Raw genomic sequence first — 24696 nt, forward strand, 5'->3', positions numbered from 1 at the left:
CGCAGCCCCGCGGGAGGAGTCCCCCTGCCCGCTGCTGCCCACGGACAGCCCCCGCACGGCGCGGGAGGGGGGGGGGGGGGGGCGCGGTGCGTGTCTGTGGGCAGCAGCCGCGGGGCAGGCAGCGCGCGGCGGCGCGGGCAGGGCCACCCCGGCAGCGCGCGGGCAGGGCGGGCGGGGCGGGCGGGGCGGCCCCGCCCCCGCGGTGCCGGTTGGCGGCGGGCGGTGACGCGGCGGGCGGGGCGGGGCGGGCCGGCGGCGCGGGGCCATGCGGCAGCCCGGGGCGGCGGCGGCGGCGGCAGCGGCGGCGGCGGCGGCGCCGCCTTCGCCTTCCAGCCCGCGGCGCGGCGGCCGGAGCGCCCCGCACAGCCATGGGCGAGGGGTGGCTGCCGCCCGACTGCGGCCCCCAGAACCGCTCCGTCGCCGGCGACGGGGTGACGGCGGCGGCGGCGGCGGCTCCCGGGAGCCGGCAGCTGCCCGCCGAGCTGCTGTCGCAGCAGTGGGCTGTGGGCATGAGCCTGCTGATGGCCCTGGTGGTGCTGCTCATCGTGGCCGGTAACGTGCTGGTGATCGCGGCCATCGGGCGCACGCAGCGGCTGCAGACCCTCACCAACCTCTTCATCACCTCGCTGGCCTGCGCGGACCTGGTGATGGGGCTGCTGGTGGTGCCCTTCGGGGCCACGCTGGTGGTGCGGGGCACCTGGCTCTGGGGATCCTTCCTCTGCGAGTGCTGGACCTCCCTGGACGTGCTCTGTGTGACGGCCAGCATCGAGACCTTGTGCGTCATCGCCATTGACCGCTACCTGGCCATCACCTCGCCTTTCCGCTACCAGAGCCTCATGACCAAGGGTCGGGCCAAGGGCATCATCTGCACCGTCTGGGCCATCTCTGCCCTGGTCTCCTTCTTGCCCATCATGATGCACTGGTGGCGGGATGAGGACCCCCAGGCCTTGGAGTGCTACCAGGACCCGGGCTGCTGCGACTTCGTCACCAACAGGGCTTACGCCATAGCCTCATCCATCATTTCTTTCTACATCCCCCTCCTCATCATGATCTTTGTGTACCTCCGGGTGTACAGAGAGGCCAAGGAGCAGATCAGGAAGATCGATAAGTGCGAGGGCCGATTCTACAGCAGCCACGAGCAGCCACAACCACCCCCGCCCCCTCACCCTCACCACCAGCCCATCCTCGGCAATGGCCGAGCCAGCAAGCGGAAGACCTCCCGCATCATGGCCATGAAGGAGCAGAAAGCCCTCAAGACTTTGGGCATCATCATGGGGGTGTTCACCCTTTGCTGGCTCCCTTTCTTCCTGGTGAACATCGTCAACGTCTTCAACAGGGACCTGGTGCCAGACTGGCTCTTTGTTTTCTTCAACTGGCTGGGCTACGCCAACTCCGCTTTCAACCCCATCATCTACTGCCGCAGCCCCGACTTTCGTAAGGCCTTCAAGAGGCTGCTCTGCTGCCCCTGGAAAGCTGACCGGCGGCTGCACGCCAGTGGTGGGGAGCTGGCCCCGCTGCCCGGGGGCTTCATCAGCACCGTGGGGTCCCCCGAGCGCAGCCTGGGAGGGACCTGGTCTGACTGCAACGGGGGCACGCGGGGCGGCAGCGAGTCCAGCCTGGAGGAAAGAAATAGCAAAACGTCCGATTCGGAGTCCAAGGTATAGGGGAGGGGGTGTGGGGGGCCGCGTTGTTCCTGGGCAGGGGGAAAGGCAGGCAGGGAGACACGCAGGAGCAGAGAAATCCCCGGCAGCTGCCTGGTGGTAAGGCTAATTCCAAGCAAAACTGATCCCTGTCTTAGCGGGGAGAGAGCGGGTGTTTACATAGGAATAAAAGCAGGTGAACTCGTGTATGACATACCTCATCCGAAACTACAGCAAACAGGAAACCGACTGACCAGAGAACAAAGAAAATAAACAGCCCGTCCCAAAGACAGCTTACATTTCGGAGAAGCGCTTTTGGAAGGGGCTGTGGCAGCAACGCCCTTCGCTCGGGTGAGTTGTCCCGGGACAGTGCTGGTGGTTGAACCTGAGCATGGAGGTGCTGGCCTTTGGCTGCCGATCCGGCTGCAGCCGGGGTCCCAGCTGTCCCCTGCCTCGCCCGGGGCTGTCGGACACCCCGGGTCTCATTCTCTCACCCACAGCACCGGGCAGATTTTGGGGAGGCACAGGGTCTGTGCTGCAGGTGCCCCAGGCAGAGACTACGCACCTGTGGGCGAGACGAGTTTTAAGCTCGGGGTAGCTGTGCTCCCCTCTTCCGCAGAGTAGCGATGGAGAAAAATAATGAGTAATGAGGAGTACAGGTATATTTTGAAAGGGGGTAAAAAAACCGAACCCACACTCTTGTGCTTTTTCCCTCTGCATCAGCAAGCAGTGAGTTATTGTGCTTATCTCCTTCGGCCAGACAATAGCAGTCAGGCTGACAAACTTCTACCTCAAACTGTGCATATTGTACAGGGGAGTAAACGGACCATGTTTATATTAAACAGCACATTTACATACCACTAATAGTATTTTATGAAAAGGGGGGGAGGGGGGCGAGAAACCTTCTGCAGCTTGTTCATTGTAATTACAGATGAACAGGGGGAAAAAAAATCCTGGCAACAACAAAAATTTACTGCACATTTTTTAAAAAATGGCGACAAAGCCATTTTTTGCACAGTGTTAGGAGTTGTAAAGTTATTTGAAGATGTTACTTGCACACACATACACACACAAATTAAAAATGAAACGGAGGTTTGAATAACACCGACCCTGAACCTGATTTCTGGTTTTGTCTGATATGTTATAGTTTTATTGAGAGAGTGACTTTTTTAATATTATTTTATGAAGGTACTGTAAATATATCCATATTATAAATTAAAATATCTTAAGAGACTTTTTATTTTTATTTCCAAATGCCCACGTGAATCTGCTGTTATTTTAGCACTTGTGTGTCATTTCCATTTTCCTCTCTGTGTGTGTTTTATAACATATTTATACTCTGGTGCAATTTACTACTGTGTAAGTAATTGGTCTATGTGCAATAAATACCATTGGAGCACAAGCAAGCATGTCTCTATAGGTTTTGAAACAATACCTACCTATAATGGGAAGAACAGCATTTGTTTTTCTCCAAAGATGGCTCAGATTACCAATACAACTCTGTTTAATGGCTTTTCCTGACACAGTATTGTAAAAAACGTGTTTGAAACCCAATAAGGTTGTGTTCCTGTTGCACTGAGGTCTGCTGACTTCCCTTAAAATTAATAGCTAATGACAAGGTGTTTCCACTCTGATAATGAATACACTAATTTTCTATAACTATTCCTTTCTGGAATATATTCTTTTTTTTTTTTTGTTAGGAGTACGAAGCTGGGAGTCAGGAGACCAGAATATTTAAGATTACAGACGATGTTTAATTTGAAAGCTAAAAATGGTCTCAAGTAGAAAGAAATTCCATACGCGGTACACGCCACCCCACAAGTAAGTCCACCTCATGCCGACAGTGGGCCTGATCCTGCCCAAGCAAGGTGGGTGGTGTGTGCTTGGCGGGACCGGGTGCTGGTGCTGAGCATGGAGGTCGGGGGACACCCCTACCCGAAAAGCATCTGGAGGAGGCTCATGCCCTGTAAGGGGAGATGGCAGCCAGGGAGCCAGTCGCAGGAGTCCAGACTTTGGTTCCCTCTTACTGTAAAAAAGGAGTTAACCTCTGAGGGAATGGCTGGGGCATAACTGGAGCAGAATTGGCCTCTGGGACAGACTTAAACGCTGCTGAAACCTCTTCCGTGTCACTGGGTGAAACAAAACTACCTAGTTTGTAGATCATAAAGCTAATGGTTATGTGCACTGTGGCTTCAGTGTGCTGCTGACAGTCACATACATATTCCTTGGGGGCCAGATTATGATAACTGAATGTTATATTGTGGACTGATTCAAGTAAGGAGGTGCTGCGAAGAGAAGGGCTGCAGATTTGCATCCCTGGTCCAAAATATTGTCTTCCTTTATTGCTTTATGAAGGTACACTCTATCCTTGTGGTTTCATAAAGTTTTTCATTACTGCAATGAATACATAGCAGACAGAGCAACGAAAAGGCAGCACAGAATAAAGTGAAGCCATTTTCAGGTTTATTAAACTCAGAAGTATAGTTAAATTAGAAATCAGCTTCCAGGAAGAGCACTTCCCAAAGCGAGTTCTTTAGGGTGGTGGCCAATGGTTTAATTTTTAAACCCTTTGTTCATTTTTTATGTTTTAAAAATTAAGGAATTTGTCCTTTGCAATTTCTAATCATGTATTTTCAGGAAGAAAAAAAGTTACGCTTTTTATGCAAGGACAAAATAAAGGGACCAAGGAAGTAAATAATTTTCCATTGATGTTACTGGGGTTCGATGTGAGCTGCAGTTAATGGTGTCTCCCTCGATAATAGTGAAATGGTCTCTGTAAAATGCTGGGGTGATGTCAGATCAGGTACTAAGTGAAGAAGGCTCTGCCACCAAATTATTTTTTTCTTTTTAATCTCGTTTTGTCTGTGATTCCAGCAAAGACAACAGGACCAAAAGGGTGCACAGGATGGCGATGTCTGATGCCAGTGACTGCGACAAGATGTTGGCAGTGCACGTTGGGGTCGGGACAGGATGGGGAGGGAGCGCTGCCCTCCTCCTGTGCGTTGGGGATCGCAGCAAGCCAGGGCAGGACTGAGTTCTTGCTGCTAGGTAGAGCAGGGCTGGATCCTGGGGAAACATGGTCCCTAGTGCATGGGGTGGGACAGTCTAATGGATTTGGCTCGTTGTCTCATAAATCAGTTCATATACTTAATTTTAACCATCTGAATGCCCGTGTCCTTAGACTTTAAAAAGTGATGAAAGTTTTGTCTCAACAGGGTCTGACTTAGGTGGGAAATTTATGGCCAGAACTTGCTCAGCTTCTCCTGCCTAATAGCTGTGCTGGGTCGTGCTTCCCCTAGACAAGTCTAATGGCATTGAGAATGTGAAAGGTAGGATGAGTTTTGCCTGTTGGCCTCAGTAGGGCCAGCTGTGCGAGCAAAGTGGTCAAGATTTGTCTGCCATTGAGTTTTGGCCAGTCAGGGACTTGTTGGAAGAGTCTGGAAGCTGGCACATTGATTGCCTTCGTAGACAGCTAAGATAATCCACCTGGCAGCATGGATGGCAGATGCCAGTCCATCTTGCATGGTGTAAAAAAGACGGTGGCACAGTAACGGTGTGGACAGAGCAGGACATATGGCACGCATGTGTGCGAGGAAGGGGAGGCTGCTGGCGAGCAGTCTGCTGTGGATCACTCTCAGAACAGGCTGTTCTCCGCGGAGAAGAAGGATACTCTGAAAAGTGTTACGGGGCAGCTGAAATACTCCTGAGGCAATGAGTCAAACACTCACGATGAATATTTTTTTTTGACGAAAACCAGACATGGATTAGCAATTGGAGCTGCAAGTCAGAAAGTATAGGTGGTAGGCATGCGGCTGCACACGTACATGGGCAGGAAAGTAACAGCGAAGAGCTGCAGGCCTGCAGAAAAGGAAGACACAGGTAAAACAGAAGTCTGCTCGGAGCAAACGTCTTGTGTCTGCCAGGACCAAAATTATTTGGCGAGGGTGCCTGAGACTTCCACATGCAAGACGCCCGATTCTCAAAGGCGCCGGCTGCACTCTAAGCAGTGTTTGCTCAGCACTTCTGAAAAGAAGGCTGCATCTCTCCATGTGCTTAAATGGGAATATGTCAGGTGGAAAGCCTGGCTTCAGATTTCTGTGTGTTCAGGAAAGTTAAGGATGTTTCAGACACACAGCGGGCTGTCAAGGTGCCTGCAGAAGGGCCTCCCCACTGGTGAGTGCTGCACAAAAGCACTCCTGCAAATTCACTGCGCTTTGAGACCACGACCCTCGGCATCAACTGGCTGTAGCTCCAAGCAGTAACTGATGAACTAATGAAACTATATGCAAAAAACGTGGTTTAAGATTGTGATCTGAACTGTGCCCATGGCACACGCAGCATTTGACGGCATCAGCAGGGTGTTTGTGATACAGCACGCACTGGTTCTGCAAACACTGCTTTCCCTTTTGGGTAAGCACATGTTTTCAAGTATAAGGACAACTTCTTTATCAGCTTTTTTTTTTTTTTTTCCCCCTAAACCCTATCTGAAGTTGAGGTTTTATTAATAGCTTATAAGTGGCTAATTTGCAAACCTTCCTTGTGCTGCACACTTTCCTAATTTATTGTAATTTCCCGTCCGGTGGAGTGCACTTACTTCCTTTATGTAATATATCAGCTGCTGGGCTGGAAATTGTGCAGCTATGAACTGAAAGAGCAGACTTTCTTGAGGCCAAATGCGGTCAGGCATCATTGCCACTGGGAGCAGAATTTGACCTGATAATCTAATCTTATACGAGAGACTATCTATCTCCAGAAAAGTATTGTTACCAGCAGTAAATGACCTCTGCTAATGAAGCTGGAGCAATTAGTCCTGTTCAGAGCTGTCAAGAAAATGTTAACTGCTGAAAAACAGTTAACATTGGATAGCTCAAATAATGAGTGTTTTGTTTGCTGGTGTGTGTTAGGTGATGTGTTGGGAAATAATTATCCTTTGACTAGCAGCCAGTTTTGTACTAATCAGAAAGGAGAAGTCATGTTCTGTTTGAAGGATTATACCTAAAAATAGTTCTGTTACCACCACATCAATGAGTGAAATGAAGCAAATTCACCGAGACGTACACACCTTCTTAACATTTCGCTTTTCATCCTAAAAAGTCATTGTTCAGCTGGAACTTTCTGTTTGATCTTGTCAAAAGCACTAATGTGATCTCCTGCAATAGCACTAAGCACACTCCCTGCAAGGAGCATTACCCTTGCACCACTGACTCGCTTTCAGAGCCTGCCAAATTCCCGAACGCACCAGGAGGAAGTAAGGAGTCTTTCTCTTTATATAAACAATCGCAAATAATGTAAGATCAACAATATTTGTGATAATCGTCTCTCAGAAGAAATCGATACACTTTTTATTTGAGATGTTTGTATGCCTGTCCATCTGCAAGGAGCAGCCGTGGTAACAGCAGGTGATTTATTTGTGCAATTCAGTAACTTCAGGCTGTCAAACTGTGCTCAAAAAAGTGATGGAGATAGGAAAAGGATAGAAAAGGTGATGCTGGTGAGCAAACCCAGGTTTGTCACTGCAAACAGCAGAAACTGGGACATCTTTTGCCATACTATAGGTGTTGCCTTTTACTGGTAAAGTCTAACTGGTTTGGATAGGGATGTACCAGGCAGATGCACTATAGAAATGCAGGTTAAGAAGCGTGAGAGGTAAGACACTTTCCATACAGGACCATGCCACCAAGGGACTGGCAGCTGAAGCATACCCCAAACATCCCTAAAAGTTTTTCTTAGTCTTTCTGGATAACAGCAGCAGACTGGAGCAAACCTTAGTGGCTTCTCAGCAGCTGTAAAGCCGTGCAGCTCCCTGGCCATCCATGGCTCCCAGGACACGTGCCTCTCCTCAGGCATCTTCCTCTCCCTGCCAAGGGGCTGTGGTTTATGCTGAGTTTCACAGGACCTGTAGTGTCCCCTCAGCCTGGAGCCATCATCCTCTTGTGTGGTGCCAAACAGGAGGTTTCCAGTGGCACCCCGAGGGTGACACCAGTGCAGGGGGTGGGGGGGGCTGCACAGGTGCTGCAGGGTGCAGGGTGCGCCCGCGCTGCCTCGGCTGTGCTGGGCATGCTGGTGCAAGCTGCCAGGCACGCCGCTCCCTTGAGTCATCGCTCCCTCCTGCAAACACCAGCGACAGAATCAGGCCCGCCGTGCTGGAAATGGAAGAGTGTTTGGGTTTGTTACGTAAACTGGCGACCAGCTTCCTGGTTCACAAAAACTGGCAGCTTGGTACGCACGTTTGCTTCTCAAACTGACATTCTCTCTTCCCGCCCCTCGACTCCCGGGTTTTTCCTGGCAGTGTTTGCTTGCTCAGCCTTAGCACCCAGCAGCACAAATGTTTCAGCTGTGCCCCGGAAGCAGTGTGCATCCAGATGTGAACAGTACCAGATGCCAGGCAGTGTCTGGGTTTGGTCGTACCCATTCCTCCCAGTTTTGATGCTCAGTTATTAATACCAGCTGCTCCCAAGTGCAAAAGTACCAGACAAATAGGAAATGAGTCCTGACCTCCAGGTCCACAACCTGAAGAAGAAAATAGAAGCTTACCAAGCTTTTGCCATTGCCGTGGTTAGCAGCGCATCTCAGATGTAATGGTATGCCTTTCCCTTCTGATCCCGTGTAATGCACCAAATCCTGTTGTCCTTAATGAGATTAAATGGATTTTCTCCTAGTTTGGTGCTCCAGCCATTAGCCACTGTTGTGCCTCTCTAGGCAGTGATGTACCTGTGCGTACCTGGCCTAGTATCTGAAAGCCATGATATTTAGACTTATTCCTACCAAAATTATTTTGATGATTGGTCTTAAGCTCATTGGCACAATGTGTTAAGAGGTAGATTTAAGTGTATAAACCAAAGAGGTAGTCAGAGCCACTAAAGAGCTCAAAAATCTCAGCAGCTGCTGGGTGTATAAATATTTCAGCTACCAACAAGTCATTTTGCAGGGACAGACGAGTGCTGCAGCCCTGTGCAAGCCACGGTGGTGGACAAATGCTGCCACCCAGGCCACCCCAAGGACAGCTCACGGTGCCCCCAGCCACCCTCCCTCTGCTCCCATTTGGGTGTATAACGCTCCCCTCTCACCTGCCCAAGCATCGGAGGGGACCCCAGAGGTGTCCTGCGACACAAAGGTGTGTGTCAGCCCGTGTCCCCCCCTTGGGGGAGACCCACCATTGTGCTGCAGAGGGAGGAGCACTTCCTCTTGGACTGGAGCAGGTAAACTGGGAGACGTCCCACAAAGTTCCCATTGTTTAACAGCTCGCCTACTTGCAGAGCCGGCCTTCAGCGAGGGATGTTTTGTTTGTCTGTTCTTCCCCTAAATACTCGCTTGGGAGCCGTCAAATAAAATCTCAATTAGCTCGCTTACGACACGAAGCACAGTGTGGGATGCGTTCCCTGGCAGGCAGCTACCCTTGCTGCAGTGCAGCGGCGGAGGCAAGGGGGAGGCAGGAGGGGCAATGGGGTGACCTGTTGCTCACCCCGTGCCCCCCCCGACTGAAGCATTGCTGGTACCCTGGCAGGTTCCCATCACCAGACTAGGACAGCCACAACACCAGTGTGCCCAGGCTGTGCCTGAAATCTTGGCTCTGACACAGAAGCATCCAATATGCTCACGAATCGGCTTGTGTCAAATATGCAGGCTTTTTGGAGCTTTTATATAATATTCGGTGCAAGGCAGCTGCTGTTGCAGTAATTGCCAGTAACAACAGGTATTGTAACAGTGCTTTAAACCACCTTGAGAGCATCCACGGGAGAAGTTCTGTTCCTGTTTCACTGCCAGGTGGTTACTAGCTAGCTAGCAATGGGATGAATCCATGTCTGCAGTTTTCAGCATCAGCCCATCCAAGCTGGGGCTGGTGCTTACACCCTCCCCTCCCCAGTCTTCAACCCCCCCATTGCATGTCCCACTGCCTGGACTGGCTCTGCTGCCTGTGCGACTGTGTGGGCAACGGGCTCCTATGGCTGAAAACCAACCCTACCAGAAAAGGTTTGTGTCAGCTGATCCATGCGGGTTGCACAAACATGGGTAATGGCATGAGGGGCATGGGGACGTGCAGGGTGATGGGGCTGAGATCGTCTGTTTGGTAGCAGCCCTGATTTGGATCCATAGCTGTGATCATGAATCTCTTCCCGGTGGTGATGCTGCAGAAGCTGAGACCCAGCCCAGCACCCTATGGCCTGTCATTTTGCCTGGCCTGTGTTGGAAAAGCAGGACTCGCCACCCAAACCTTCCCTCCCTTCAGGGGCCATGCTTAATATTATATTCAGAAGCTTAATGACTAAGCCATTAAGCTTCTCATTGCATGTGAAAAGTGAAAATAAATTTAGTTTTGTACAAATATTTGTGCAATAGAAGAAAAACATGCTATAAGTCTGATTATCTGCTGTGTGGCTAGACCAGAGGGACAGATTCCTCAACTTTTGGCAGAGATAGGAACCAGGGGAGCTGAAAGAGCAACTCAGGTACCAGGTGACAGCATTAAGCTGTCCCCAACTGCAAGAGGGTGACATGGCAATGAGCCATGGTCAGTGGAAAAATAATTCCCCAGGAAGAGCAGCTCTGTTTGCCCAATGTCTTTGTGTGGATCCCAATGCTGATGGGCACCACTGAGCTGTTAGTGACTTGTGAGTAATCCTCATCGTGCTTGTCTTCTGGTGTTTAACTGCTTTTATTCCTGCGCACATCGCTCATGTGGGAGCAAGGAATGTGGTGATAAAAAGTCTGGAATGATTTCAGTGCTGGAGAGTTTCCATTAATATATTTCTCATTATATAACGCTGCCATCACTGTCCAAAATCTGCTAAGGTGCCTTTTAGGAAGGTGGAACATTTCTATGTAGCCATAATTAAGAAAGTGGTGTTGTAGAGCATTCTGGGCTTTGATTAGATACTTTTAATTGCACCGGATGTGCTTGGGCTTGGTATGGCTTTCTTTGCCTTTACATTATGAGGCACCTCATAAATTAAATGGTTGATGTTGTCAAATGCATGCCATTAGCACTCTGAGCAGATAATCCCTTTGGTGGCCTCATCGGAGTCTATTGTAGGACCCGTCTCCAGATAATGGCCTGGAAGAAGAACAATGGTGCTCCGAGCTCCCAGGGACTTCCAGTCTTTGGTTCTGCACTTCAGAAGAGAAAAATTATCATTATCTGCATGGCTCAAGCTCCCTTTGAAATGTGGTTATTTTTTACTCATATACTCCAAGTATTTTCTACATGACATCAGTGAGAAACTTGAAACCCCCTTTGAGAAGAGAAAGATTTCCTGCAGCCCTATTACTAAAGAAAATGGATAGATCAAGTAGTAAAGTTCAATGACTTACTTAGCATTAAATAAGAAAGAGAATAATGAATTGGATTTTGTGTGCCTGTTTTTCCTCTGCAGGGAACAGTCAGGCTAATGGATTTTCATTGCTTTCTGCTTCTGTTCATCAATCTAGGTGAGTTCAAAACACTGCTGCCTTTTTGTGCTCTCCTTTCCCTGCTCACGTGTCACAACTTCAAGTATTTGGAGCTTAGCAAACACATAGGTTTTCTACCATATACACCATCCTGACCAGTGTGGAAAACACAGAGGGTTAACCCCCTATGTCCAATGATGTCTGCATGGACATCTGTATTTTCTGCTAGGTAGCTGCAAGTAGGCAATTCCTTACCTAGGGTGGACACTAGTTTCCTACTATTATGAGCCCAGGCTTTAACGTCCTTCAAGAGAGACACTAGTTCCCCCCTGGGTTCACCAAAATCTGGTTAGGTCTCTAAAGCCCTCCTTTGTTTACAGGCTTTGCTGAGCACACTGTAGGGCTTTTTATTGGGGAAGGAAGGGAGGTGGTGTAGGAGGAAACTGTTACAAAGCTATATAACATAAACAACTTTCTCATGTAAACTCCAAACACTGCTTGGCAAGGAAGAGGTTAAACCTAGACGGTGGATAGGGGGGACTCATTAGGGCAAAGATATAAATAGCAAGTCGGGAAGGCTGGGGAGGGACACAGGGGAAGTGAAAGCAATGAGTTGACCCTAGATGGGGTGGGCTCCCTCGGCTTGCTGAAAGCCCTCTGCTGCTCTGCCCTCGGGGTCTGGACCTGGGTCCTTCCCAAGTCATCCCAAAGCGAGGGGATGCTCAGACAGAAACCCTCCATCACTGATTGGGAGTCGTATTTGTTCAAAGGTGAACCTGAAAGGTGTTCAGGTCATCTGAAGATTTTCTGCAGAGACAGAAATTGCTGCTGCTCCTGCTTGCCCTGTCCTGCCCCAAACCTTCGCGGGGTCCGCCAGCGCCTGCCCAGAGCCAGGGAGCTGCTCTCTGCCCGCTCGGATGGTTGGAGCAGGATTTCCGTTTTCCTACCAGCCTTGATGCCTCAGGCTTTCTGGTCTGTTTTTTGTCCGAATGGGAAATGCATAATGAGAAACTGTTTAAACAACTCATAGTACAAGGAAACTCGCTGGAGTAAAGTACAACGTCATAATTTATTTCCAAGGAAATGATGTACTCTCCAAAAGCACTCCACTCAAGTGTTGAAATTTAAAGTTGCAGGGTAATTGCTGGCCATCTTCAGTGCTGCCTGCAGCCCTCATGGAGGTCTGAGCGTGGTGCACAAGGAGGGCAGGATTCTGCCAAAATCATCTGTGCTGCTGTCTGGTCTTGCCACCAGCAACCGTTCAGCAGCAGGTTATTGCAGATCTTTGCACGCAATGAGACGCTCGATGTGGGTATAACTCTGCTGGTGAAGAGGCGCCAGGCAAAGTTATATAAACTCTGTGCCAACGGATATGTTAAGATATACACAGATGTTAGCGAGGGCGTTTCCTTAACAATGTTTTAAGCCACCCATCCCAGCTATGTGGACCAGGATGCCAAAGTGCAGAGAGTAACCAAGCGAAGGACCATCTCCCCTGTTTCCCAGGCCTGACATTCGGGGAGGGTCTGGCTGTCCTGACTCTTGGTTTGCTTGCATGGGTAGGTCTGGACAGCCTGGTGCTGGTGAAGGAAAGGCCAGGAGCCAGCAAAGCTCTGGAGGAATTCTCTTGTTCTATTTCCAGCCCTGCTTTTTAAGATGCAAAGGGCTTCAGATCAGATGCATTTCTGAAGCTTATCTGTGTGAATATTTGACTGCTTATCCAAACAGAACAAAAACCTTCAAACCTCTGAGGTCCATCCATCAAGAGCCTTATCTCCCCATGTCACCGTTCAGCTCCCGGCTGCTGCTGCTCAGAGCCTCCCACCACCCGGGGCTCAGTTTTGCCCACCAGCTTCCCATCTCCCCTCTCTGGGCAGCTTCACAGCGTTATCCTTGGCTCCCTGCCACTCCAGTGATGGCCTCTGCATTGCATGCAGGAGCAGCAGGCTGCTGCATGGTCTACAGCCAGCCAGCATCCCAACGGACTGCATTTGTGCTGCTGTATCGCCTCCCATCATTTCCATGTAGCCATCTGGGCTATGGCCACAGCCACGACCAGAGCAGAGCACACTGACTCTGCTTGGCCCCAAGAAAGGAGAACATTTGTCTTTTTTTTATGGGCTATTATTGAAGCCCAGATAAAGACATGCAGTCTCCTCTATCTGAGGTTCAAAGACTGAAATATCCAAGGAGATTATTTCTGATCCCCTCTCTGGTTTTGTAACAGGTACCCTAAATCCCAGTGGTTGTGTCAGGGAGGAGGGAGTCTCAGCCCTCACCGTCTGTCAGCCACTGGTCTCCTCTGGCAGAGGCTCCCTCACCACTGCAGTGGGGCTGCTTAAGATCTCAGATGGCAGCCCTAAAAACCCAGGTGGGCTTTACCCTTTGGTAGCTGAGCACAGCATGTGAGCCACCACGATGCACTGGAAACATAGCACATGCAGGGGTGGAGCACCAGCAGGTGGTTCGTGGCCAGGTAAAACAACTGCATAGTTAATCTTATGCCCAATTTATACAGTATGTTATTCAGTCTTGTCAGAAGAGCCTTTGCAGTGCTTGGTATCGGGGCCACAGGACATTTCTTGCTTTGAAGCTGAGCTGGCACAAGGAGTTGTCTGCAGTCCTGCTGTCCTGTCAGAGCCATGGCCAAGAACAACAGGGTGAAGACTTTGGAAAGAACCACCCATCCACAGCATAAACGAGTTTAAATGGGGACCTGGCTGGCTCAGGGCTTGAGAACAGCTTTTAAGTACATCAGAGGTTGAAATCCTGTGCACAACAGTGGGGATCAGAGGTCTCTGATGCTTTGTACTGCCTAGTCTTGGCCTAGATCTAGACAAGCTTCGGCATCAGGGTGGCCTTTTCCAATGGGGACCATTTTCCTATGGTCCTTTTCACAGGAGACTGACCCATGGGTTGTTGTTGCTCCCCTCCCTGTGGTTTTAATTTTTTTCTCTGTTTTGATAGTCAGAAGGGTAAGACTAGTTCCCATCTCATATGTAACAATGAATTTGACTCAATAGCAAAAGGATAAATGTACTTTTTATACTGTGGTGTATGATAAGCTATTTATAAATATCATATCACTTCTGGGTCATCTTCAGGGTTTAAAATAAAGTTTTAATTTAAACATAATTTTCCAGTGTTGACAGATATGATAAATACATTTTTGTTCCAATAAAACCTAATTTTGACAATGTTTTGCAAAAATCATGACAAGCTAAGGATTATTCTCCTGATTTTTTTGCATTGTTTGTCTCTATGTTCCAGTGTTTAGTTTAACGTTACATTCCATTATAGAAAAAAACATCTGTGCAGGAATTCGTTCACCAAAGCCTCTGCTTAAGGGATGGGAGGATGCTCTTCAGCAGAGCGATGGAGAGAGGCATTAGCTCGTGTTGGGGCAGTCACAGCACCTCTCTGCACCATTAAGGGACACTGTGTCTCCCTTGCAGCTCCATGGGTTACCACCACTGAGAGGTACCCTGCCTTGAAGGGGCACAGGACTGGTGCTGGAACAATGGGAGCAAAGGTGCTTGGTCACAGCCCAAGCTCCCAGGCCTGTGTGACACCACTGCAGCATGATGACAGCAGTACGTTAGCATTGCTTCAGGGAATCACATGTTTGTGCAATGGCCCAGGACCAGAGGGGTCTGTCCCTGGTGGAACATGGGACTTCTTTTACACTCAAGACTCCCCCACTTAAATCATTCCCACAGGTGTGAAGATGGTGGCCACCTCCTCCCCTCCAGAGCATCCCTCCTCTCTTCCAAAGGCTCCTTTTCAGGCTTTGAGACCAGTGGCAGAACCAGCCCTCAGAGAGCTGCTGCAAAGCCTGGTGGCAACTTCATGTCAATTGAGCTAGCCTTAATATTTAAGGTGATCCCCAAAGAAAACCAAGAGGGCACAGTGGGACAGATTTCACGTCTGGAAGGTGAGGTTAAACAAAAGTCCTCCATCGACAGGAGGGTTACATTCCTGTTGCCTACGCTAACTATCTATTGATGAGCTGAGTCCCTCCAGAATTTCCCTGGACCTTCTCTGGTTTTCCTGCTTTCCCATGTAAACAGCTCTGAGGAAGATTTCTTTTTCTACAATCAAACATTTTCATTCTGCAGTAAAATAGCTCTTACATCAGCTACCGTTGTATTGTGGATGCAAATGAAGCACAACAGAGCCCTTACATGTGAGGTGAATGGGTCAGATCCTGTGTTTGAACAACAAAAGCATAAGGAACAATTAGCAGAGATACAACTTGTTTTAAAGTGCATTAAAGCTGCTATCTTCTGAGCCCCGCAGCTTACAGCCCACACCTCTCATGCCGCCTCCTCGTTAGAGAGTCAAACAAGAGATGGTGCTATTTGGAGAGCAAGTCTGTGTGCTGCAGACATGCAAACACTACACTTGTATCCACATGGACTGGCCTCTGTCTGTGAGCTGCTTCCAGCTGCTGTGCTGAAAATACCTGGGAAAGGAGCATGCAGAAGGGGAGAGAGGTCTTCCTCTGGTGGGTTGCCATGTTGCTCAGGCTGCTTTCATGGTGATACCTAGAGGACGTCATCTGGCGTGGCCAGCTATGATAATCCTTTCAGTGCAAACAGGTGCTGGAGGATAATCTTGCTGTTTTTCTTGGTTAGGGTTCTCTTCAGTCGCTAAGACTGAGCAAACAGGATTATCATTGCAGCGATTCAGGAGGTGAAGTTACTGGCGTTGTGTGTCCATAGCTCTGTGGACATTTGTTTCCAAGGCAGATGCTAGCTGTTGCTGTCAGCAGTGAAGGGCTTTGCTGGCCGACTCCTGTGGTCCTCGCTCAGACCTGCGCTGTGCCCCTCAGGGACGCAGGCTGGATCCGAGATGCAAAGCCCATGCTCTCTACAGCTCTCATGGAAAGATGTGTCCACCATCCCCCCAGCTGCAGGTGGGATGGAGACTGCCCAGCTGTGCAGCAGCTAGCAGCATCGCCCCAAAACCTGGGCTGGGCCAAGGCACTGGTGGAGGAGCTGGGAGAGGACAAGGGGTGACAGCTCTGGCTGGGCTGCCAGATCTGCTCAGCCAGGGAAGGCTTGAGGCACTGCAGATCCCTGCAGGTTTTGTGGTGAACCAGCCCCTCCTGGCTCAGTGAAATTTCAGAGCAAGTCTGTCCCTGTGTAAGCACAGGCTCACGCCTCCAGCATCCAGGGAGTGCTGCACTCACCCATTTCCTTTCAGTCCTCCTCTACCACTCTTAGAGACCAGCCTGAGCCCTGGTGACACTATGCCTCTCTGGTGACTTTGCTATGCAAAGTCAATGCCTCTCTCTGTTACTCTTTTACCACCTTTTGCTTCTGCTGGTAACAACCCTTGACACCCCCCAGCAACTCCCTTCTCTAGCAGTGAAGGAGGACAAGTAAGATTTGTGACACCAGCCTCTATACAGTCTCTGTGCACAGACACCTGCTACCCTTTACTGGTTTGCTTTGGGACTTTGCTGAGACCTAATTTCAGTAACAGCAAAGCTTGGCTTCATGGTTTTGTGGCAATCTTGGCCCAAAGCTCTTTTAAATAACAAATTTCAAAATAAGCATATGTGTACGGAGATGAATACCAAACTGCAGGAATAGGAACTGAAGACGTGCAGCTCAGGAAGGGTTGTTAAAGCTCCAGCTTGTAGCCGTGCTGATAAGGCAGTTTCCAAGAAGTTGCCCAGCCCCTAAATTCTAGAAACTCTCTCTTCCCAGGTCAATAACCTTCTGTGGACTGAATCCTGGTGTCACACTATGAGCAAACATGGTCCAGGCAGGACCTTCTGCAAGTGATACAAGAGAGAGAAGAACCTGTGTTGCCAAGAAGGGGTCCAGAAACTTTCTGGTGTAGAAAATGAAAACACGCAGTGAAAAGCACATTTGGTAATTCTGGTAGTTTGGGAAAGCACAAGAAAATGTGCTTCAACTTCACTCTTCTTGGCCAAGTCTCCTCTTTGCCTGTGAGGGGATCGAGGCAGCGTTAGCTGAGCTGCTGTTCTCCGTTTCCTGCTCTGCACAGGCAGCGGACTGCAGTGCTGCAAGACTTGGACTCCCTCCGAGGTCTCCCCTCTTCCCGGGGAGTGCTGGATCAGCCCCAGGAGCAGGGCTCTGCACCCAGGCTGCCTCGACACCAGCTCCCTCACAGCTCCACTCCCAACTTTTCACCAGCCTTAACTTCAGACATGAAGAGAGACTCTTTGGAGAGAAGGTTCTCCATACCATCCCACAGATCCGTTAGCAAAAATGTTCAGTGTGGCTCTAGAGAGAGCACCAAGACAGGGCTGATTAGACTCAGCTGTTTGGCTTCCTCATTTCATGGGGATTTTTAAAAATATCTTATGCAGGTGCAGAAGTTGACACAACAGAGCATGCACTGTGTTAGGGTCTGTCCAGCTTGTGTGTAAACACCACTAGTCCCTTTTTAAAACTCTTAGGAGCTGTTTCATAAACACAAAATATTTTGCTTAATTTCCAAATCATGTGCCATTTCCTTAGCAGACCTGGTGGTGGAGGAGCCGCCCATGCGGACATGGACTTCAGCCCTGTGTCCTGCAGAACAATCCTGGGTCCCTGCCAGAGCTGGCAGCAGAGCCAGGCAGAGGCTACCACCTGCTGGACCTTTCTCATGGACTCCGTGCTCTGACCCTCTCCACAATGCCATTTACTGATGGCAGCCTCAGAAATGCTGTGTGCTGAGCATCATGGCACAAACATCTCTCTCTGGCTTTTCATCAATAACAGAGCTCTGGAGATGTGAGTAAGCCATGTAAACGGTGAGGATGCCCAAGGAGTAGTTTTGTGGGCCTGACCTGTTTGTTGCTTGTTTGGGGTCTGACGTGTGTTTTCCAGAGTCTGGGTGTGCTCTCTTCCTTGCTGGCCCTGCAGAACAGGGGCACCTTTCTGACCTGAGGCAAATTGCCAGAATCTTGCTGAATTGGGGAACCTGATATTTCGCCATCAAAACTTGCTCCTACCAGAAAAGGAAATGACTATTCCAACATCCCTTAAGAAGGGAGAAAAAAATTCATGCAAACTAGATGGGCACATGCCTGAATTTCTGTGGGATCACATACTTGCATAGGGATCTTGAGGGTCTTCATGGGAAGCACCCTTGCATGCTTAGGGGTCTTCATGGGAAGTGGTGCTAGAGTGTAGACTCAAGCTCTGCTGCACAGTCATGCATCATCATGCAGGCAGCACTCCCAAGCAGCCAAGTCTGGTCCACAGGGCTGCTGCTTTTGTGAGGGTGCCAGACCAGCCTTGTGTAATCCAGGCAACCCAGGGTCATGCTTGTCCCACTCAAGGAGCATGGCCAAATGAGTCCTGTAGCTCACCCAGACTCCTGCAGCCTTGAGATTAAGGGACTTGACACCTGCTTTGGATGGGAAAACTTTGGGGATCTTGCAGGGCTGAACATCCACTGCTGCCAGCTTGTCCAGGGGCACTCGTGGTGCTGCACCGTGTGCATTTCTGAGGCAGATACTTTGTTTTTGCACCAAGCACAGTGAACGCTATTGGTGTAGTTTCCTGATCTAGGCTTTTTTTTGATTGACCTTCTCTACTGAGCTGCCCTGAACCTCGGCAGGTCATGCTAGCTCGCACGTACAACATGCCAGGCCTCGGCTACCCAGTTAGCCAGACTCTGGGGAGGTCACTGAAAGGACTCCAGTGGCCTCAAATAGGAGTTGACTCATGCCCCATGAGATCAAAACAAAATGTCTCTGCATATGAAAAATTATTATGGAAACTGTATCATTCATGCGCAAAAGCCGCACTTCAAACTTTATCATATAAAATACATAATATTATAAATGGAAGGAAAAATTGCTTGAGGCCTGGTGCACATTAAAATTGTTGGCGTGTGAAAATGTCCCTTCCCATAAACACAGATATTTCCGGGGTCTGGTACACAAGTAGGCATCCACAGCTAGAAAACTTGAACCCTTTCCGCACTCCTTCAAAGCACTCATTTTCTGTAGCCGTAATTCATTTCTAGGCTCATCTCATGTCTTGTCAAGAGTGACCCAGAGCACATGCTTACGATGGAGTTATCAATATGAGGCAATGTGGTGGTGTGACAGGTATGCTTCAGGACCTCATAAATACAACAGCAGCACCAGAGAGTCTGCCCAGGGGCAGAGATAGGTGCTGAGAGCACCCCATGGGCAGGCTGCAGCACTTGGCTTGCTTAGGTCTTTGTGGGAGGTCTGACTCTGTGGTCAAATCCTCCCCCTCTGATGCTGGCCAGGATTTGACCATGGTGCTCAGCAATGCAGAGCCCCTGCAATTCCTGTGGCTGCCATCTGCAGCTTGATCATATTCCAGCAACAGCTGATTGCCATGGTCCAGGTATGAAGATTTAGCATATCACCTTGAGGAAAAGAGCAGAGGATGGCTTGGCACGCACAGCAACTGCAACTCTAGGGAAAAAATGAATTAATGTGACTATCAACCAGCAATTTGTCATACAGCCTCTAAACCCAGCTTCTGATGCTGTGTAGTGTACAGTGAAAAGCAATGGATACTTCTGCACCTCCTCTGGCTTCTCTGAAGTTCTTTGGCGCTGGGAGCAGGTGAACAAGGCTCTTTGCTGCTCATCACATGGGAGAAGCGATGATGAATGCTCAGTTGCTGGCTGCAAGTGGCTTTTCCCTCTGACCTGGGGCCATGGGGCAAACTGTAGCTCAGCCTTTCCCTCTGTATCGTGCTTCCCTCCTCAGGCAGGAGCATCAGGAGCTGGCTGCGGGCACTGCAGAAGCCCTGTCTTGTCTCCTCGTAGTCTGGAGCTGAAAGCACTTGCCATTTATCACTCTGCTGTGCCTCACTACCACCACCCTGCGACACCTCTGTGGCAGAGGGGTCCCACTGCACACCCACCAGCATCTGGGCCTGAGTGCAAACACGTTCAAACTCCAGGTGATACAAAGAGCCAAGTGAAGTAACCCATCTACACTACTTGTCCACTATTGCAATCAAATTACCCTTTTTTTCAACACAGGCAGCTCAGGACAGCCAGTTACACTGTGCAAGCCCATCGCTGATCTGCATGCCTACAGAGCACAAGAGCTGTGAGATGGCTGACGGGCTCTTAGACTCTCATGCTCTCCTGCCCCAGTGTTATGGGTTGGCTGTGAAATGTGGCTCAGCTAACTGGGCTCTACTGGTTCCCTGCTGAAGCGTGTTCCCCTAACTGACATCAGGAGACATCCAGCTGCGATGACTAAGCTCTTCTTACATTCCAGAAATCCAACAAATAAATGTTTCCTGAAAATAAGATAGTGTTTTATTTTGGGAAATGAGTGAACCATCAGCCTGGTTGCTTTTGTGTAGGGGGCAAAGCTTCACAAGGACCCACAGGGCACCAGGCGGTAACATGAGCATCTTGTGTGCCCACCCTCCCAGCTCGCCTCTCCTCCTTTGATGGGTTTGGAATGAGCTCTGGAGGTCTAACTACAGAGAGTAATGATGTGTGAAAGCTCACTTTCATTTTTCACTCTACTTTTTTGGAAGGTGGAACATTTTACAGTTGACAGGACCTTGCTAAAGCCATATGAGGCAAGCAACTATTTTTAACCAGATGGAGACTATCTGAGAGCCTACTGCTGAATCATTTTAAACAAGGAGGAAATCATGGGATCCAAAAGTGGTAATGGGGGACATGAGTGTAGAAAGGCTTATGTCCTGTGCTTTTTCCAGTAACTGTTCAACTACTTCAAGACTATGATGACAACTATCTGAAAGTGCCTGTGAGGTCACTTCAAGTAGCTGCATTTTACAAAATGCTTCTGCTTTGAGAGAGAAGCAGGTGCTCAGGTTAGAGCAGCTTGAGGGGCTGTCTGTGATCGCTAACCCCCTTCGCACCCTGCACCGTGCTCTGAACTGTGCCGAGTGTAAGAAAGCACTTGAGCATCTCAGTACTGCAGTGGTCCGAGCCCCCATAGCCCTGTCATGTGTTAGCTGGGTGCAGTACGCTGAATGTTTGGGGGACCACAGCCTGGGCTGAGAGGAGAAAGTGTGGCCTCAGCCCTGGTCTGGATGTCCTTCCACCTGACAGCAAAAACCATTTCTCCTTCCTCTGCTCACACTAGCGCAGAGGTGGCACTTTGAATAATGTTGGTTTGCCAAGTGAAACTGGCCTTATGGATAAACTGAAGAATTTTCTTCCCATTTCCTTTGTCTAACATATCTCAGACTCGCAGCAACACCCCTTCTTGCTGGAGGGCTGGCAGCTGTGCCCTAAGGCAGCTCCTCACACAAGGAAACTAGGAAACAGAGAGCTACAAAGCGCAGCTGCATTACAACTCCCCCACAGGCTGTGACCCAAACTGTGTTACAACCCTATCAGCACCTTGGTGTGAATTAATGCATAGCCTATTTATACTCGCTCAGAGCATAGAGGTGGTAAACACATGTACAGTGTTAAACTTTGTTCTGAAGTTTGTGGCTCCATTGCACGTGCAGCATTTGACCTCGGAGCTGAGCTGAGTCCATGTGGAAACACGGCACTGCTCGGGCACACCATGGTGCCAGACCAAGGGAGGAACATTTCTGCAAGGCTTTGCGGTCTGCAACATTTTCCCATTTTGCAAGGGGAAATCAAACCTCCTTCCCTGACCTACTGGCCTGTCCTCTCAGTATCGCTGAAACCATGGTGGGACACGTGTCCTCAGCCCCCTTTAGACCAGTCTCTTGGCTCTGATTTCCCAAAAGCTGCTGCTCCTGGGTTCCTCTGCATTGAGAACAAAAATCAAACCCTGTTCCGGGTTTGCACTGCAGCATGGCTGGGGCAGAGTGTGTGGAGATGACACCAAGGCTTGTTTCTGCTTGTCTGCTTGTTACACAACAAAACATAGTGTCTGGCTTTTGGGGAGATGGGAAAGTTCAAATGAACTCACAGAATCATCTAGGTTGGAAAAGACCTTGAAGATCACCTAGTCCAACCATTAAAACTCTTTCTCTGACAAGCCATCAGGATCATCTACAGGAGGAGTAAGTGCACATCAAGAATAGTTTTAGCTGCCAACTTGGTGGCAGTCTTGAATGAAGAGTCTGTTGGCCATGGTAGGTAGGTTGCAGCTCTCTCCGGTGTCTCTGCTGCACTGAATTTGCCTTTGCACACATCCTAAATGTGAGCTATGAGACCAGGTGGACTTTCTGGCTGCAAGGATCCACAAGCAAATTTAGCCAAAGGGACTGGATACATCCCCTTTAAAAACCTGTCAGGGTCAGTGTCTTCACTGAGCAGAGCTCAGAATAAATGAACCCTGAACTCAAAGTTTTTAAGAGCAATTATGAAGTGAGAGGCGCAGCACGGCCTGCTGTGGCTTCCGCCAACCTCTGCACGAAACCCAGAGTGCTGCAAAGCCCCGGCTCCATATTGGGTAGTTGTAGCTGTCACTGTAGCTGTCACCTCGTGGTTTTGCTCTTACTGTGCAATGGAAAGAAGTAAGAAGCGGGGCTTGTATCACTACCTGTGATGTTAAATGCAGTGCAAGCTGCCGAGCTCACATCTGTGGTCTGTGGGGCCTTGGAAACAGACTTGAGTCTCCCATGGGATTCAGCTCCCATGTGGGATCTCAGTTCCTGGAGAGGCCCAGAGCTGTCCTTCCAGACCCTCTTCTTCTCCCTTTTCCACCTGGTTATTTCTGATCTCATCCATCCTCTCCAGGTACCGCTGCAGGGGAGGGATGGCTCCCTGCCCACCACCCTCCCACTCACCTAGCTGGGGCTCACCACCACCCTGTGCAATGCTGACCTGGCCCTTTCACTTGAGGAAACGTGTGGTTCAGCTGATGCCGTTGATTGGCATCCAGCATGCCTACACTTGTGCGCCACGTGTGGCTTATCCTGTCCCTGCGCCTGCAATCTTGAGTAATGGGGCCTGACACGTGTGTTTTTCCAGAACGCAATCTCTTCAGATCAAATTAATTCTGTGATTTCCATCTGCTTCCTCCTCTGCATAAATGATGAAGACTTCCTGAAGCTAACGGCCAAGCTTGCTCGAAGCTGGGACATTAAAATTAATCTTTTGTTCTTGGGTACACTCTGGTGACTCTTGGTGCTGCTTCTCCCTTCTCGCCTGCAGACCCATAGGTCCCAAAGCTGCTGGCAAAGAGGCATTTTAGCAGGGGAAGAGGAGGGCAGGGCAGGGTATGAAGTGACTTGTCTGTGGGTTTGAGACCTCCCAGAGGCTCACACTGAAAGATCTTTACCTCCTTGCCTGCGCGTGGGGCGAGGGCAGCACTGTGGGTCCAGCCTGGGGTCCACCACAAACAGCCTCAAATGAGCCTGCATCTGCACCCCTCTTCCACAGCCCAGGGGTGAGGCCGGCAGTCACCCAGGTGTTTCTGAGGACATGGTAACTGAGGGCTGTGTTTAAAAACACCAGAAAATATCTCCTTCCCAATTTCACAGAATCACAGAATTGTCTAGGTTGGAAAAGACCTTGAAGATCATCCAGTCCAACCATCAACCTCACACTGACAGTTCCCAACTACACCATAACCCTCAGCACTGGGTCAACCCAACTCTTAAACACCTCCAGGGGTGGGGACTCCACCACCTCCCTGGGCAGCCCATTCCAACGCCTAACAACCTGTTCTGTAAAGAAATTTGAGGGGCTGAATTGGATGTTTGTATTTGAGCCCTAGTGACACTGTGTCCTGTAGGTCCTCTTTGCATCAAGAGGAACTGAGATTTTGATGGGAACATCTTCTATTGTGCATGCATTTCCCCTCTCTGCTTATCAGGGGTTGCATCATGTTGCTTATATTAAAGTCTAAAATACAGATGAAGCTGTGAAGCATGAATAATAAATGCTCCTCATCAGTAGATACCCCAGAAGCACATCCCATTAATAAAGGGTATTGGGTGAATAAAATGCCTTTTTCTCCCTGATCAAGACATTTTTGTTCCCTGCTTTTTAGCAAAATATAGTGTTGGGTCTGAGCCAGGATGTTTATATTTTTGTGCGGATCAACGTTTGCATTTTCTCATGTATAGTTCTATAACCTGACTGCGTAGCATAAGTAGTGCTGGCACCACAAAATTTTCATAGCCTATAAAAGGCATGGAGCAGAAGTCTAGAGAACATACCCTGCATCTGTCTCCCACATGCAGTGCAACCACCAGTACTTATCGTACAGGTATGACCTCTCTCAATCAGCGATCTCAAAGCCCTTGGTGATGTGTATTCCTTCTTTTTAAAAAAATGCTAATCACGTCCTTATCCAGCTTTTTGTTTGAACAAGATGCAGTATCCTGGTGCTAAGCTGCAGCTTTCTTGGCTTGCTCTGCTCACCAGGTGGGTCTGTTCTAGTGGGATTTTTAAGTGTGGTGGATTTTAAATTAATTAGTTAAAAATTTGCAAACCTGAGCATGCAGCCTTTGTGCTTACTTCAGTATCACCCTTCAGAGACTGGCCTGGTTGATGCTTTCAGTAAGGTCAAGTCCTTTCCTTGTACAGAAGGTGTGTTGCCTCGCAGCAAGAGGAAAAGCAGCTCTAGCCACATCTGCCCCATCAGGCCCCTCTGTTCTAACACTGGTTTTACCTGCGTCTGCTTTTGTCTTACTCCTTTTGTCCACAAGTTGTGAGGTTTGCATCCCTGTCACACAAGGTAACACTGTCAGTGTTTTCCTTCTTGATCGTTCTGCGTGTAATTTAGATT

General features: G+C 49.4%; 1 protein-coding gene across 9 annotated transcripts; it reads left to right on the forward strand.

Annotated features, from left to right (window-relative positions):
• The first annotated feature begins 323 nt into the window (after positions 1–323).
• On the forward strand, positions 324–24310 carry ADRB1 (adrenoceptor beta 1). 9 transcript variants are annotated; one of them, XR_012629721.1, is made up of 4 exons: positions 325–1658; positions 11012–11066; positions 17528–17782; positions 19501–24310. XR_012629721.1 is itself a non-coding variant. In XM_074875334.1 (3 exons), exons 1-3 carry the CDS (start codon positions 369–371, stop codon positions 12055–12057), a joined length of 1605 nt encoding a protein of 534 aa, XP_074731435.1. In that variant the 5' UTR covers positions 324–368; the 3' UTR covers positions 12058–13362. The 9 variants fall into 9 exon arrangements, 4 of the variants coding, with proteins under 4 accessions (XP_074731435.1, XP_074731437.1, XP_074731438.1 ...); XR_012629724.1 differs by lacking the exons at positions 17528–17782; positions 19501–24310 and adding exons at positions 3341–3461; positions 14328–14881 and having other exon boundaries at positions 326–1658; XM_074875334.1 differs by lacking the exons at positions 17528–17782; positions 19501–24310 and adding an exon at positions 11798–13362 and having other exon boundaries at positions 324–1658.
• Positions 24311–24696: the final 386 nt, after the last annotated feature.

The sequence above is a fragment of the Strix uralensis genome, chromosome 7 (genome assembly GCF_047716275.1).
Source record: "Strix uralensis isolate ZFMK-TIS-50842 chromosome 7, bStrUra1, whole genome shotgun sequence".
Classification (NCBI taxonomy): Eukaryota; Metazoa; Chordata; class Aves; order Strigiformes; family Strigidae; genus Strix; species Strix uralensis.

What these genes read in the sequence shown, in the direction of transcription:
- ADRB1 (XM_074875334.1), top strand. Translation starts at nt 369, where the DNA reads ATGGGCGAGGGGTGGCTGCCGCCCGACTGCGGCCCCCAGAACCGCTCC. An exon ending in CGTCCGATTCGGAGTCCAAG is followed by an intron (nt 1,659 to 11,011) that starts GTATAGGGGAGG and finishes TTTCCTCTGCAG; the next exon opens with GGAACAGTCAGGCTAATGGA. An exon ending in GCTTCTGTTCATCAATCTAG is followed by an intron (nt 11,067 to 11,797) that starts GTGAGTTCAAAA and finishes ATTTGTTCAAAG; the next exon opens with GTGAACCTGAAAGGTGTTCA.